General features: G+C 43.1%; 1 protein-coding gene across 1 annotated transcript in view; it reads right to left on the reverse strand.

Annotated features, from left to right (window-relative positions):
* The window catches only part of NUP210 (nucleoporin 210), a 95,012-nt gene that overhangs the window by 65,994 nt on the left and 12,346 nt on the right, over positions 1 to 16,672 (reverse strand). Inside the window, exons 4-5 of the mRNA XM_083726897.1 lie at positions 14,272 to 14,368; positions 4,834 to 4,984 (exon numbers count right to left, since the gene is read on the reverse strand). Of these exons, the coding sequence (XP_083583023.1) occupies positions 4,834 to 4,984; positions 14,272 to 14,368 (248 nt within the window). The remainder of the gene's footprint in view (positions 1 to 4,833; positions 4,985 to 14,271; positions 14,369 to 16,672) is intronic.

Below are 16,672 nucleotides of genomic sequence, written 5' to 3' on the forward strand. Positions count from 1 at the left end.
AACGTGGTGACAAAGCACGGATCCACATGGATCCTCAGGATTTTTGCATTGGGTCACTCCAAATTCACCATCAGATCACATTACATGTCCATGGCTACAGTCTGTACCAAAAAAATCACGCACCCACTGTTGCTTGGGGCCACAATAGTGCAAAAATGTGGTTACAAAGCATGGATCCACAGGATCTTTGCACTGGGTCACCCCAAATTCACCATCAGATAACATAGCATGTCCATGGCTACAGCCTGCACCAAAAAAATCACGCACCCACTGTTGCCTGGGGCCACAATGGTGCAAAAACGTGGTTACAAAGCACGGGTCCACATGGATCCTCAGGATTTTTGCATTGGGTCACTCCAAATTCACCATCAGATCACATTACATGTCCATGGCTACAGTCTGTACCAAAAAAATCACGCACCCACTGTTGCTTGGGGCCACAATAGTGCAAAAATGTGGTTACAAAGCATGGATCCACAGGATCTTTGCACTGGGTCACCCCAAATTCACCATCAGATAACATAGCATGTCCATGGCTACAGCCTGCACCAAAAAAATCACGCACCCACTGTTGCCTGGGGCCACAATGGTGCAAAAACGTGGTTACAAAGCACGGATCCACATGGATCCTCAGGATTTTTGCATTGGGTCACCCCAAATTCACCATCAGATCACATAGCATGTTCATGGCTACATCTTGCACCAAAAAAATCACGCACCCACTGTTGCCTAGGGTCACAGTGGTGCAAAAACGTGGTTACAAAGCACAGATCCACATGGATCCTCAGGATTTTTGCATTGGGTCACCCCAAATTCACCATCAGATCACATAGCATGTTCATGGCTACATCTTGCACCAAAAGAATCACGCACCCACTGTTGCCTAGGGTCACAGTGGTGCAAAAACGTGGTTACAAAGCACGGATCCACATGGATCCTCAGGATTTTTGCATTGGGTCACCCCAAATTCACCATCAGATCACATAGCATGTTCATGGCTACATCTTGCACCAAAAAAATCACGCACCCACTGTTGCCTAGGGTCACAGTGGTGCAAAAACGTGGTTACAAAGCACAGATCCACATGGATCCTCAGGATTTTTGCATTGGGTCACCCCAAATTCACCATCAGATCACATAGCATGTTCATGGCTACATCTTGCACCAAAAGAATCACGCACCCACTGTTGCCTAGGGTCACAGTGGTGCAAAAACGTGGTTACAAAGCACAGATCCACATGGATCCTCAGGATTTTTGCATTGGGTCACCCCAAATTCACCATCAGATCACATAGCATGTCCATGGCTACATCTTGCACCAAAAAAATCACGCACCCACTGTTGCCTAGGGTCACAGTGGTGCAAAAACGTGGTTACAAAGCTCGGATCCACATGGATCCTCAGGATTTTTGCATTGGGCTACTCCAAACTCACTGTCAGATATTAAAAATCTTTATAAAATAGAGAATTAAATACATACAGAATGTTAAATTTTCAGTTTCGAAATATTAGTACTAGTTTAGTACTGTATTTCTATATTACTATGGTACTGTATTAGTTATTTTCAAATACTTAAATATTTTTAGGGTGTAAGACCCAATTAAAGCCCGTTATTTACATACAGTATTACAGTATTTACATACAGTATTAGGCATACTGTATTAACTTTATTAACTGTATTAAAGCATTAACTTTGAGATATTATTTTTATTTAATGAACCCTCAGCCTTATTCAAAGTAAGCTTAAATTAGCTATTTCACTTATTAATCAAAGTGCTATTACTGTGCGACAGCAATATTTTATGTTTTATTCTTTTAATGATAGTTTAGGATTTATTTAAATATCATTTCAGTCTTTTCAGAGCTATATATTCACTGCTCTGTAATAGTCTATAAGCATAATTGTTACTGTAAATTAAATTAGCTTTTTACGAAAATACCGTGCGTGTTTATGTTTTGTTTCTTTTTTCAAAGCCAAAAAGTGTTTCAGGCTTGTCGAGTTTCCCGGAGTGTGGAGTTATAGAGAGTCGAGTTTTCGGAGTTCTAATGTTGATCATATGACTCTAAAATACTTTAAAAAAACTTTAAAACTCACTAATTTTCATCTAAAATTTAGAAAACTTCCCTGACCACTGGTCCTGTTAGCTAGGGATGATGGGAGTTGTAGTCCCAAAACATCTGGAGGGCTGAGTTTGCCTATGCCTGCTGTAGAGTTATTCTCTCGACACCAGTGTGCAAAACAGAGTGAGAGCGAGGTCAGGTCAATCGGGCACTGCCGCTGGTGGGCCTGTACAGCGTCAATCTTATTGCTGCCCTATCCCACCCCCACACTGCCCAGGTAAGCAGCAGCAACACTGGTGTGTCAGGAGGGCAATTCTGCAGCACTGTCCCACTGAACTAGCCATTCTGAAGAAAAACTGCTAAAACGGACCATTAAACAAACTGGCAAAATGTGAACAGAAAGTGGTTTTCATTCCAACACTTCTTTCTCTTTGAAGATTTCACTGGCCTTAGACTAAAATAACTTTAAAATATTGAGAAGACAGCACTGGACTCCCATATCATCTTATGTACAAGTCTTACACCAATTTTTGCACCCGGGTGGTTGAAAACCTCAACACTTTAAATGTCTGATAAAAGGTCATATCTAGTTCCTCTTTAATCTATTTTATTACAGAACAACTCCCAAACTGCTTTGCTTTGCAATTGCAACAAAATGCACAGTAAATGTGGATTGTAAAGGCTGTAACACATGGAAGTATGAGTGAATCTATTCATTTTCATGAGATTTTTTTAACACCTGTTGGCTTATGCTCATAAAATGATGCAATACAGGTGAATAATTTTCAGACTAAAATCTTGCCACTAGCCCAGGCTGATGCGTGGCAGGCTAGGTTAGCCTACAGCGATCTGGAATCTTCAATGGGACACCCAGACATGGTATTTCACTTGTCATGTATTTCCTGTACACAACTTTTACTTTAGTTTTCCCACCCACTTAATGAATATTGTTTGTACAACTGTATGCATATACATAAACTTTTTTTAAAAAGGGTGGGCACCTTGAAAGAGATGCACAGAGGTCTTTACCTTCTTAAAAAATATATATAAGGCTATGGTGGAACATTATTCAGCAACATTAAGCAACTTGGTTTAGACTATAACCTTTGAATATCAAGTGGCTGATTGTGCAAAAAACTGGTCTAGATATTCCCAGACAGCACTGTGAGGGTCCAAAGGAGGGGGATCTTCAGAGTCTATGCTTTTTTCCTTTAAATCTATTTCCAATCAGAAATGAATAGTAATAAGAAAAAGAAAAGAAAAAGGTCTTTTCAGATTGGGATACAAATACCCAAGTGTTTCACATTTTTTCCACTTGAGTCCTAGTTAATTTTCTTTATTTTTAAAATGGCATATACCCTTAACACATACATTTCTGCTGATATGAAAAGAATATTGCTGAGTAGCATCTTGCTGACTTTGCCACAGTGGTGTTGGTGCTGCAAAATCCATACTTGTAATAGATACCTATTTTTATCTGTCAGGCATCTGAATACCCTGAAGAACTGTAATATGCAGAAAACAATGCATCATTTTGCAGTTTTTAATCCCTGGAAAAAAACCAAACCCAGAGGCCTAGGAGTCCTGTTAACTGCTTCTTCAATGTTCCACTTACAACATCATTTACTGAGCAAAACCAGCAAAATTATATTGGCAGTAGCCCCCAAAGAACACTGGAGAACAACAGGCTCAACAGTCCTGGTGTGTGTCAGTCCCTACTTCCAAAGTTCTTGCAGCCTATAGCAATGATAAGTGGTGAGTATCGAGTCAGCAGAGACCTTACAAGCCATCAAATGCTATGTCCCTGCTTGATACTGGGATTTCAGAAATCTAACCTCTCCAGCAGCCTCTGCTTGAAGACCTATAGCAAAGGATAGCTCCTTTTAAATGTAATTGGCTGCATTGTTGAACTGCTCTTACCATTCAAAAGCCACCTGTAGGCTTTCTTAATAAAAATTCCTATTATTTATAAGGCGCCACGTGACTGGGTTAACCAGAGAACCACATTTTAGACATTAAAAAAAAAAAAAAAGATTGCCCAGAATTTTAACTGTTTTTATATCTACTGTGTTGTTGTTTTTTGTATTTTTACTGTTGCTACAATAATTGCTTTTGTTTCTGATGTTTTATATTTGTTTTATGGTTCTCTTTTGTAGGCTATCTTGAAAAATTAGATTAATAAAAATTATATATATATATCTCCCAAATGTTTATGTATAGACATTTCCGAAGTAGTAAAAAGAAATGTAGACTGTTCACAACCATACAAACAATGGCAATAATAAGGGGGGAAGGGGCAGAGGAATAATGAGGTGTCTGTTCTAATTTCTAGCAATTATCTGGTGAATGTTGACATTTATATGTGTATGTTGACAAAAATCCCAGGTAAATTTTACAAGTACCAGAAAACAGGTTGTATATTTTTTTGCAGTTTTGGGACATGCGAAATGAAATGAATGCAGAAACCCATTTAGGTGACTGTCAACATTCAATGGTATGTCACCTTTCAGTCTCACTACACAAAGCAGTAAACGATTCCTTCATCCACATTATACATGCATCTGTCTGCTTCATGCATCTTGCCTACAGCAGCTTATGCCACAGTACATTTGTTGGTTCTGCAGAACATTTTTTGAATTGTGCTTTGTGATCAGTATATGTTTCGCTTATCAGTATCACCTTATTTCCATTACCGGGCAATAGCTGTAAGAGGAGAAAAAGCATCCTGTTGGAAGACTGCTATAATAAATGTACTGCAGAAAAGTACCTTACCTGATAAACACTTTCTTGTATCCTTGCTTTTAATTTCGAACTCCCTGTTTTCATGCCCGATACTAAAACAATGTCCCCTTGTCTGGCAACTTTTTCCATCTCTAATATATAGGAAGGCGGTGTATAGGTTGATTCTGAGAACTTCAGGATGCTGTAAAAAGAGTTAATAACTTTAGATATTCATATACCTGTATTTTTTATGAAGAAGGGGGAATGTCACCTAAAAAATGCAAAGGATTGGCAGTGTGTTAGGTTTACTTTAGATGGGATTGCAGGTCCTCCTTAGTTATAAAGTCTACAGATCAAGTCTGACCTATGAATGCTGTGTTAGGTTTACTTTAGATGGGATTGCAGGTCCTCCTTAGTTATAAAGTCTACAGATCAAGTCTGACCTATGAATGCTCAAGTGACATGTGTTGTTCAGAGTATCTTCCATTACTTAGCAGCTGAATGATCTTGCTGGGGCAGCAATGCCTTGATAATGTCCAGGTTAAACTTCTGTCTTGTGTTATTCATGGGACTACCCATTATGGATATCTGAAAACTTCCTAACTCTTTCAGAATATGGTGGCCAAGTTAAGAAATGGAAACCACTGTGCTGACCATAGAACATTTTTATATTGAAAGATAGCACAAGGGGCACTTCTGTACACAGCAAAGAAGCAATCTGGATGAACAGAAATAATATTAACTCTCTCTTTTCAAGTCAGCTGATTAGATGCTATCAGTCCTATTCTAATTTGTTCATTTCATAATGGAATACTGACTGGTAGCTTTCCTTCCCCTCTTTTAAAAGCACAAGCTAGCCCAAGGAGTCATTGCATTTATTGCTAATTCCCCATAAATTCCTGTATTGCATGCTGGCAAAGGACGATAATTTCTTTTGCTCCAATGAAGTTGCTGTGACATATATTTGAACAATGCTTTCTTAATCTTGTTCTCAAGTGGCCCGTAAAGGAGCTAACATATAGAATGGCAACCACGTTTAGCTCCTTACAGGTTGGCTACCAGAGACACAGCCTTTTATCTTATGGCACCCAGTCACAGAGTAATCCATTCTCTGTATATTTTCCAGGTCCCTTATTTACTATTCTTTCATCACCAGCTGATAACATTTTTATGTTCCCAAGGCTTTGGTAGCATATGATGTGAATGCCTATGCATTTCATTCCCCCCTGAAGTTTAATAGAGCTACTGCTGTTTAAATTTGCATATTTATTTTAGTAATTAATCATATATTATTTTATTGTGTTAAATACTATACTTGTTAATGAACTGTCAGGGAACTGCCATCGGAGAGTCAGGTGGTGGAAGGGCTCAAGGAGGTTAGGAGACCCTCGGATGCTGAGGAAGGAACCAGCAGGGGGAGAGAGAGAGTTCCCACAGAAACTCAGTCGGAGGGATGGCTCCAAGATACTTCCAGTGAGAACAGCGGAGAGGTTTCAGGACCTCCGCTGGGGACGCCCACGCTGCGCAGGAAACTGTCACGCAGAGATTCCAAAAGGAGGGTTTCCGTTAAGGAACTCCTATGTTGGCGTAAATTCCGGAAGCGCCCACTGACGGATTCTGCCAGCGATTGAGGTAGCCATGCACCCATGGCTCCGCGGACGGGGAGAGTTTAGAAGCTGATTGCAGGAGTTAAGAACTCAGCCATTTACGCACAAGCAGCCCCTTAACCCATCACAGCAATCCGTCAGTCTTCGATGCTGCGTGTGCGAAAGAGAGGCATCATGAGCAACCTAACTGGAGACGGAGCAGCGGGAGGAGCTTGGGCGGGACCAACTCTGGAGGAGAGAAACAGAGCGTTGGAACACCAGCTGGCACTGCTAACGGCGCGTCTCGAGGAGAGGAGCTCAGGATGCACAGGGGAAGCCCACCCCCATCGCAAGGAAGGTACCGGGGTTGGTACAGAAATTCGGGGGTGACCCAAGAAACTACCAAGCCTTTAAGACAGAAATGCAATGCGCACTCAACCTGCAGTTTGATGACTTTGCCGGTGAGGAATCGAGAGTGGCTTTTGTGATTGGGCACCTCGAGGGGGGAGCTAGAGAATGGGTGAGGCCCCTGATGGCATCGAATAATGATGCCCTAAAGGACTTGAGGAAATTCTTTATCGCGATGGATTTGATGTTTTCCAGCCAGATTGAACAGGGCGTGGTACGCACAGTTAATGGCATGCAAACAGGGGAATCAGTCCGTCCGAGAGTATTGGACACAGTTTACCATGCTCATACATAAATTGGGGTGGGACCTGTGCTCGGACCCGATTCAAATGCTGTTTGAAGAAGGGCTATCCCCGGCGGTGAAAGATGAACTTTCCCACGCGCCCCGGCCGGAGTCTATGGATCAGCTGACTAAATCGGCTCTTGTGATTGGATCACGCCAAGAGGCAAGGGCTCTGGAGAAGCGGGAAGGGAGAGGAGAGCGTTGGAGTGATTTCCGCATTCCTGAGATGCCAGGGCAACCTTCCCCGCCAGCGGAACCAATGGAGATTGGTACTGCGCGCGTGCACGGCATTTCAAACGTCCAGGAAGGGCAGAAGAAGGAGGGAAAGAGCGCCAAAAAATGCTACCTCTGTCAACAGCCGGGACATTTTGCCAGAGTGTGCCCACAAAGGAAGGGATGGCAAGGAATGGTGGGAGCTGTTGGGAGTGAGGAGGAGGGGGTTAAGGAGCAGGTAAAAGCCAACGGCTGGCTGCCAGTGACAGGGCACAGCAGCCAGGCCAAGGATCAGTGAACGTGCCCAAGCCTGAACCCCCAAGAGTGGCTCTAGTCGTAGAGGTACTGCTAGAGCTCCCCAATGGACATCCACTCACGATAAAAGCCCTGTTAGACTCAGGCAGCTCCTGCAATTTTATGAGTAAGGAGTTTGCATCAGAGCATCAGATACAGACGCTGCCCTTAGGTAATCCCTTGCAGGTGACCACGATTGATGGGAGGGAACTTCTGGGAGGGGAAGTGAGCCAACAAACAGTCCCCATGACAATGAGGGTGGCAAGGCACACGGAAGTCATTGCCTTTCACGTAGCCACTCTGGCGGGGCCGCCCATCATATTAGGGATAAGCTGGCTGGCGTTACATGACCCGCTAGTGGGATGGCACCAGCGGACAGTCTCTTTTGGATCAGCTCATTGCCTAGAACACTGCAAGGGAAGAGAAACTCAGGGGTTGGCTAGAGCAGGTCTGGCAGGGATGGTGGTGGGAGAAAAGGGTGAAATACCACCACAATACACAGACCTGAGTGATGTTTTCAGCGAGAAGGAAGCAGATAGACTGCCCCCGCATAGACCCTTTGACTGTCAAATTAATCTACTCCCGGGAGCCCAGTTACCAGTGGGCAAACTGTACGCTATGTCGGACAGGGAGATGCAGGAGTTAAGGGAGTTTATAGACAAGAACCTGAAATGAGGGTTCATTAGGGAGTCAAGAGCGGTGGGGGGCAGCCCAGTGTTTTTTGTGGACAAAAAGGACTCAAAAAAACCCAGGTTGGTTGTGGACTTCCGGGCCGTCAATTCGGTGTCAGAACCAGTGGCCTTTCCCATGCCCAGGATTGACGACATTCTGACCAGGGTGAGGAAGGGAAAGATTTTTACCAAGCTGGACCTGAGGGGGGCTTATAACCTGATACGGATGAGGAAGGGGGATGAATGGAAGACCACCATGTTCACCCCCTTGGGGGCCTTTGAGTATCTCGTTATGCCCTTCGGATTACAGGCGGGCTCAGCCTGCTTTCAGTCCTTCATGCATCACGTCCTGGGACCTCTGCTCTATAAGAACTGTGTGGCCTTTTTAGACGATGTGTTAGTCTACTCAGAGGACGAGGAGCAGCATGTCAGAGATGTCAGGGAGGTCCTAAGCAGGCTGCAAGCAAACCAGCTGTGGGTAAAATTGGAGAAGTGCCAGTTCCATACCAGAGAGGTGGAGTCCTGGGGTACCGTTTGTCAGACAAGGGGTTGGCCATGGATCCCAGTAAAGTCCAAGTGGTACTGGAATGGAAGACACCCAGAACCAGGAAGGACGTGCAGAGATTCCTGGGGTTTGGAAACTTCTATCGGAAGTTCATCAAAAACTTTGCCCACTTAACGGCGCCCATCACCGATTGTCTCAGTAGTAAGAAGAAATTCGCCTGGACGGAAGAGGCGCAGCAAGCGTTTGAACAGCTAAAGAAAGTGTTTGCGTCGGAGGAGCAGCTCTTGCACGTAGATCTACAGAAGCCGATGAGGGTGGAGACGGAAGCTTCTGATCGCGCGGTAGGGGCGGTGCTTCTCCAGCCGGGAAAAGACGAGTCAGACTGGAGACCGTGTGCCTTTTTCTTGCGGAAGTTGAACAAATCCGAAAGGAACTACACAGTGTACAACCGGGAACTGCTCGCCATTCATGAAGCTTTTCGACGGTGGCGACACTTGCTGATTGGTGCGCAGCACAAGGTGCAGGTGTGCACGGACCACAAAAATCTGGAATATTGGAGAACGGCCCGAGTACTGAACCAGAGACAAGTGAGGTGGGCACAGGAGTTATCCAAATTCCATTTTGAGATTCGCTATGTACCGGGACCAGAGAACGTCAGGGCGGACGCTCTCTCTCGAAAGCCCGAGTATATGGAGGGGGAGGGAGCGCCCGAAGAAAGACATATCATCCCAGAGGACCACTGAGTTTGTGGAGCAGCATTGGTGGGGCAAAGGGAACTGGTAGAAGGGACAGAGAACGATGAATACGCCCAAGATAAGCTCAGAGGGCTCAGGAGAGCCGAGGAGAACACAGGGGGGCTTGAAGAAAGGAATGGGGCGTTGTATTACAAAGGGGCATTGTACATACCGGAAGGGGAATTGAGGGGTAGAGTACTCAAACAACTACACGACAGCCCCACCGCAGGGCACTTTGGGCAGCACAAAACCATGTGGTTAGTTATCAGGCAGTTCTGGTGGCCCAAGGTGAGGGAAGATGTAAGAGAGTATGTAAGGGGGTGTGACCACTGCCAGCGAGCAAAGGGGGAAAGGGCGGCGCCGGCGGGGTTGCTGGAACCATTGCCCACACCAGAACGGCCATGGGAGGCAGTCTCCATAGATTTTATGACGGATTTGCCCAAATCCAAGGGGAAAACGGCTGTCATGGTGGTAGTAGACCAGTTAACCAAGATGTGCCACTTTATAGCCTGCTCACATGCGGTAACAGCGGAAGAAACCGCCAGGTTGTTTATAGAACACATTTTTAGGTTGCATGGCGCCCCCTTGAGGGTGGTCTCACACAAAGGGAAACAATTTACGTCCAGGTTCTGGAGGAAGCTCATGAGCTTACTGCACGTAGAGGTCAATTTCTCGACCGCCAGACACCCGGAAACAAACGGGCAGGCGGAAAGGGCAAACAGTATTCTGCAACAATACCTGAGGTGTTATGTAAATGACAGAGAGAATGATTGGGTAGAGAAATTGGCCCTGGCCGAATTCGCCTACAATAACGCGGAAAATGTGTCCACGGGCATGAGTCCATTTATGGCCAATTACGGGTGTCACCCCAGGGCCTTTCCAGGGGAAGGAGGGGAAAGATGGAGTGTACCGGCCGCGGAACATTTCGTGGAAGAAATGGAAGCCATACATCAACAGCTCAAGATGAATTTGGATAGGGCCAAGGAAGAATACAAGAAGTAGGCAGATAGGAACAGAAGGGAAGGCGAGACCATAAGGGTGGGGGACCAGGTGTGGTTGTCAACAAAAGGGTTGCCCTTCAAGGGCGGGTGCAAGAAATTGAGACCAAAACGACTGGGACCCTTCGAAGTTATACAACAGGTCAATCCGGTGGCCTTCAAACTCAGGTTGCCAGACAACATGAAACTGCATCCAGTATTCCATAGGTCATTACTGTCACCGTACCGGGAGGGGCGGGAATCTTTGGGACGTGAAGGTGAGGTTCCCGCGGCACTGGAAGTAGAAGAGAGGGAAAGCAGTAGTCATGTAGCAGAAATACTCGACTCTCGGTGGAAGGGTAGACAGGTGGAGTACTTAGTGGCATGGGAAGGGGAACCAGAGTCCGAAGATACCTGGGTACTGGCAGAAACGGTTGATGATGAGATTTTAGTAGGAACGTTTCATTTCCGGTACCCAAGGAAGCCTCAGCCCTTGGCTAGGTTCTGGGAGGAACACTTCGGCACCACTGATGAAGAAGGGGAGTTCGAGGGGTTCCCAGAATCAGGACAAGAAGAGGAAGAAGAATCAGAGGGGGAAGAGTATTCGGGAAGAAGGGACAGTAGTAGGTGGAGGGCGGTTTTCGAGTCATCCGAAGATGAGGAAGAGTCGTTCAGGGGGTTCCCAGCCTCACCACCCAGAGAAGAGGGGGAAACGGGGTGAGGCGTGGTCCTGGAGGGGAGGTGGATGTCTGGGAACTGCCATCGGAGAGTCAGGTGGTGGAAGGGCTCAAGGAGGTTAGGAGACCCTCGGATGCTGAGCAAGGAACCAGCAGGGGGAGAGAGAGAGTTCCCGCAGAAATTCAGTCGGAGGGATGGCTCCAAGATACTTCCAGTGAGAACAGCGGAGAGGTTTCAGGACCTCCGCTGGGGACGCCCACTCCGCGCAGGAAACTGTCATGCAGAGATTCCAAAAGGAGGGTTTCCGTTAAGGAACTCCTATGTTGGCGTAAATTCTGTAAGCGCCCACTGACGGATTCTGCCAGCGATTGAGGTAGCCATGCACCCATGGCTCCGCGGACGGGGAGAGTTTAGAAACTGATTGCAGGAGTTAAGAACTCAGCCATTTACGCACAAGCAGCCCCTTAACCCATCACATGAACTATCCTGAAAACTGAACTTTGGTAGAAGTGCAGAATAAAACTATTATTATTAATTGTTGTTGTAGTTTGTTGTTGTCATCATGATTTCAATGCAAGAGAGTTCAGCACATATTTAACCTTAGGGTTGGATTCAACTACCCTGTTCCATTAGCTGAATCCCATTAGTGCAATGGGGCTTCCCCTGCTTCTCCTGTGACTCCTCCAGATCCACTCTGGAGGGCCAGGAGAAACCCTAGAACAGCACACAGGGGGAAGGAAAAGGAAGATTGCTCTGTTAGACAATAATAAAAAAATTAAAAAATGGAACAATCTCCTTAGCACCATGCTGAATTCAACCCTTGGTATTTAATTGTGGTTGCGCCTCGCTCCTTAAAATTAGGGCCTTGAAGTACAGTTTAAATTTACAGCTCCTTTTGCTGCTGATTATCAGTTTAATGTTCTACCTGGCTCTAATATGCAAAATTATATGAGAAAAATTTGATTTAGTGTTCTGCGTACTTCTTGAATATGGTCAGAAACTCCAAAATAACAGAAAAGTACTTTGGAGGCTCCAAGAAAATTAAACAAATGGAATGCCTGTTGTTTCATTTATTATGATGGATTGTAACCAAATTGGGATATACAAAGTGATTCAGCTTCATTGAAGACTCATTTTCAAAGAGTCAGTATCAATAGCAGAGCTGCAACATTGAATGAAATGAAAAATATCCAAAGAGACAGTGCTCTTGGATAGGATTTAAAACTGAGGCATTTTAACCAAAATGGAAATTCAAACTCTAAAAATCTGTCTGAAAGCAATGAAGTGTTGTAAACACTGGGGAAAGCCAAAATGCAACATATGTGTACTGCTTTCCACAATTTTGCACAGCGTGTGTAGGATCATATAGCCTAAATCTAATGCATGAAAGGGTTAAGACCACAGAGTAAGTTGTCCTGCAAAGTTTAGATAGGTCACTCCCCCTCACCTTGGGAGGAAGAGTTACTAAATTCTCTCTTTCTACCACGTGAACACGACCAGTAAGAATGTCTAAGATGGATGCTCCAAGCTTAGACTGCATGGGCTAAGCAAGCCATCTTTGTGTTTCTTTACAAATAATTTAAAAACACTTACCATTTTGGAACCTAAGTTATACTGTCTATATTTTCTTGCTGCTGTATGGAAAAGCACATGAATCTAGCCTTTGAAAACCATTTTTAACTTACCAAACATGTAGTCTTTTTCTATGCTACAGGAAGTTGAGAATTTTTGAAAGCAACTTCCCCTCTTCTCCCTGCAGCCCCCTTCATGCCTCAGACATTTTCCAAAGGAATAAGGGACCCTTTGGTGGAATCTATATAAAAAAACGTTCTGAAAATGTGTTTTATTAAAAAAGCATTTAAAAAAATACATTGAATTTTTATTAAGGCTCACCATCATCATCTAGTGTGTATATTGCACTTAAAACACACTTTAATCGTTTTATTTGCAGCTGTATCGCCGAGTCCTTAGAAACAGGTGGGGGGCAGAAGGGGGGCTGCAGAAGAACAACCCAATTTGTGAAGATCCCACCTGTCCCCCTTTCAGCAGGCAGAATCCTCTGCTGGATTGAAGAGGCTTCTGTCAGAGGAAGGGGGCACAATTTGAGGCAACCCATTATCCTTAGTTTATTGCTACTCTGTGGATTAAATCCATGGAGCATGTATTATTGAGCCGACTCTGTTTTAATTATGAGTAATTTTTAATGGCATATGAGTGTGCTGAGAGTACCAACTGGAACATGCAACTGTTATAAATCTAAGTTAATTAACTCACGTTCAGTACTTTAGTTAAGTTCAGTTTTTAACTGCAAATCAGCAAGATAAAAGACTACTTATAAGAACATGAGCATTCAAGCCTGCACAACTTGTGATACAGTAAGTTGAAGACAGCCCGTCAGCAACCAGAGATGCAATGAATTTCCTGTATTTTGTGTCATGCCAAGGACTGAAAAACACAGTGGGTGGGGTGCACTAGGCCTGGGCTATCTATCTATAATTTCTGTATGCAATTCTATCTCTCCCCTCTGGATTACTTTGCTGGAGGAGTTGAGCAGGGTTACTGTGAGAGAGCAATTTTTCACCCAAGGGAGTATTCCCTCCATTCCATGGACCTTGAGAGAGATGGGATAGCTCAGACTCTTAATCTCAGGGTCATGGGTTCAAGCTGCATGCTGGGCAAAAGATTCCTGCAGTTCTTTTTACTGTTCTATTAAAAACATGGATGAAATTTCCTTTTCAGGAGGTTGGACCACATGGTCCCTTCCAACTCTACAATTCTATGAATTCTTGGTTGTAGACTCCACTGCCTAAAGAAGCCTGAACTGAGCCACCTTTGATGCTCTTTTGCTGCCAGTTGGCCTATCAATGATGTTTTCTATGAAATTTTATCTGCTATCCCTAACTCTTTGAGAAATGTTTCGTTTTCAGTATGTTTTTGTTGGCTGATTGCTTTAAATATTATATCACGAGTTGCCTTGACTCCCCCCCCCCCAATAAAGTCTTCACAACACAAGAAATAAAGACCCAAGGGGGGGGGGCAATGCCAACAGGAACAGGAGATCAAAGTTGGTGCTTGCTATTTCCCTGCCCGTTGTCCTTTATGCATAAAGTAACAAATGAAACAATTTTAACGATGCTTACCGCAGTGCATTGTGGGAATCTGAGAATCCATTAGTTTCTGGGTCCTTCATAATTGTCCACTCAAAAGCAAGTCCCGCCAAAGTGCTAAAGGTGTTTCCTTAAAATAATTCAAGAAACTAAGTATCAAATGTGAGAACAGCTATAGAATCTTTCCACATTTTGGTAATCAGCCATAAAACTACACCTAGGATTGCCATATGTCTAGAATACTGCAGTTGGTAGCAGTGTCTGGGTGGAAATCGGCTATATGTCCAGATGCATGGCAGTGTCGTTTTCAAGGATTTTCCTTAAAAATAGCTCAAAAATGTCGTTTTTTTAAGCTCAACAACTTTAGTAAAAATAAAAAAATAAATAAATAAAGCTCAATCAATAACTTTTCTGCCCAGAAATACAAATGTTTGGAAATTACAATAAGCAGCAGCATAAGAAAATGAAAAGGAACCAGAATCATATATTTACAAAAGAAGATGGCCTATTTCAGAAACTTAGAATTTTATTCTTATTGTTAAGTTTCATATACTGGGGGGAAAGCGATTGAGTCACCATTCATTTATCAAACAGAAACAAGGAATTTGTATAAAACATTCTATGATCAGTGAAGCCGAGATTACATACATGTTGGACGCAAGTTTAATACAAATGGCAACTACTGAAAATTAGAAGTAATGTGGAAACTGTCTGAATTGAGGCTGCCTTTGTTAATGTCATCAGTTCATAACTGACCCTATAGGATGTGAAATTCCAATCATACTGCAATCCTATACATGCTTACGTGAGAGCAAGTCCCACTGAATTTAATAGGTCTTTGCTTCTGACTACACAGGCACAGAATTGCAGCTTAACTATATCACAAATAGTGGTTTGTTTTTAATTTAATGCAACTTAAACAGTGCAAAGCGTTCAACAATCCACAGAAGCATAATGTGCAAATGCAGTCTGAAATTTTAAAATTTGCATTATTCCTGCTATAGGTAAGTGGGTAGATAAGGCTATAAATAGTTCAAGATGACCCCATTTTCCTAGCTACTTATGTGATATCTAAAACAAATAGGATATCATACAATAAAAACATGCATGCTCAATTTCATACTGCTCAAGCAAGCAGAACATTTGCATAGTTGTGTATACAAAGAAGCAAGGCCCTCAGAGCTGGACCTCAGTGTCCGGGCTGAACGATGGGGGTGGAGACGCTGCTTCAGGTATATTGTTACTATTGCATACACATTCATTAAAAGCTATTATATCAATGAGGAATTGGAATTTAAAATCATTACACAAGGCTAACCCATCAGTCACGAAATCAGTCTTCATCTCCCAATAGCATCAATTCAAAGACACCACTTTAATATGAATTATTGTTTGCTTACCTGTAATTAACTTTCTTTTTTAAAAAGAAAAAAGCACCATTTTTTTTTAGCTTATCAAACTATCATTTGGAAATGGAAGTAAATAAAGATTCTATGTCTCAAATGTTGTCTATCTAACAATGTGGCCAGAATTAAAGCAATTAAAAAGAATGGAAATGTCCTACAATAAAAACTTTATGGACGGTGCAGCTGCAGTGAATTTCTGTTAATTTCTCTCTATTTTTCTATTTTGCATCTTTCTGCAAACCAGTCTGAGTTTTCTTTTACAATCAAGTGGTGTATAAATTTTAAGAAATAAATAAATAACCAACCCCTCCTTCCTTACCAAAAACTAAGCCTGAAATAAGGTTGTTTTTACAATTAACTGATAACACAAATTCAGAAACCTAAGACAAACCTCTGACAAATATGGGAATTGATCCTTCACTTCTCTCTATTTTCAAATTATTTTGATTAATTAAAAATGAATGTGCAGTTGTGTTCACTGTTGGCGCATAATCAATAGCGTGATTTTACTGCAAAATCAGTAGAAAATGTTGTTGCAGTCACACATGCACTCTATGACCACCCTCCACCTCAAAGTGCATCTAAGTGTATCAAAGACTACAAACACCTTTCAATCATGGGTTCCTAGTACAGAGTAGAGTGCTGTGGGTTGGCATTCCATCCTAAAATTTCTATTTAAAAAAGCAATCTACCACAGAAAATAGAATTCTAAGTGCCCAAGGGTATTTTATACAAGATGTACAATCATAATTGGTTGTTTTCATAACACTTGGTTGAACTTTGCGGAGCTAAGGTAAATCTTCCCTCAGTATTGCTGAAATGTAAAGTAAAAACAAATCAAATAGTGTGCTTTTTTCTTTAGCAGGGGAGAAGCGGAACAGTGCTGAAGCTGCAAATCTGCAGCAGACACTAAGAGATGAGAAATGCTTGCTGTGACATTGGCCACAGCACCCCTACAGCACATGTATTGCAAGAACAATCTACCCAGGAGACAGTTCAACTCCCCTCAAAATTTAGGTTTACTTGAA

The sequence above is a fragment of the Podarcis gaigeae genome, assembly GCF_964106915.1.
Source record: "Podarcis gaigeae genome assembly, chromosome: 2".
NCBI lineage: Eukaryota > Metazoa > Chordata > Lepidosauria > Squamata > Lacertidae > Podarcis > Podarcis gaigeae.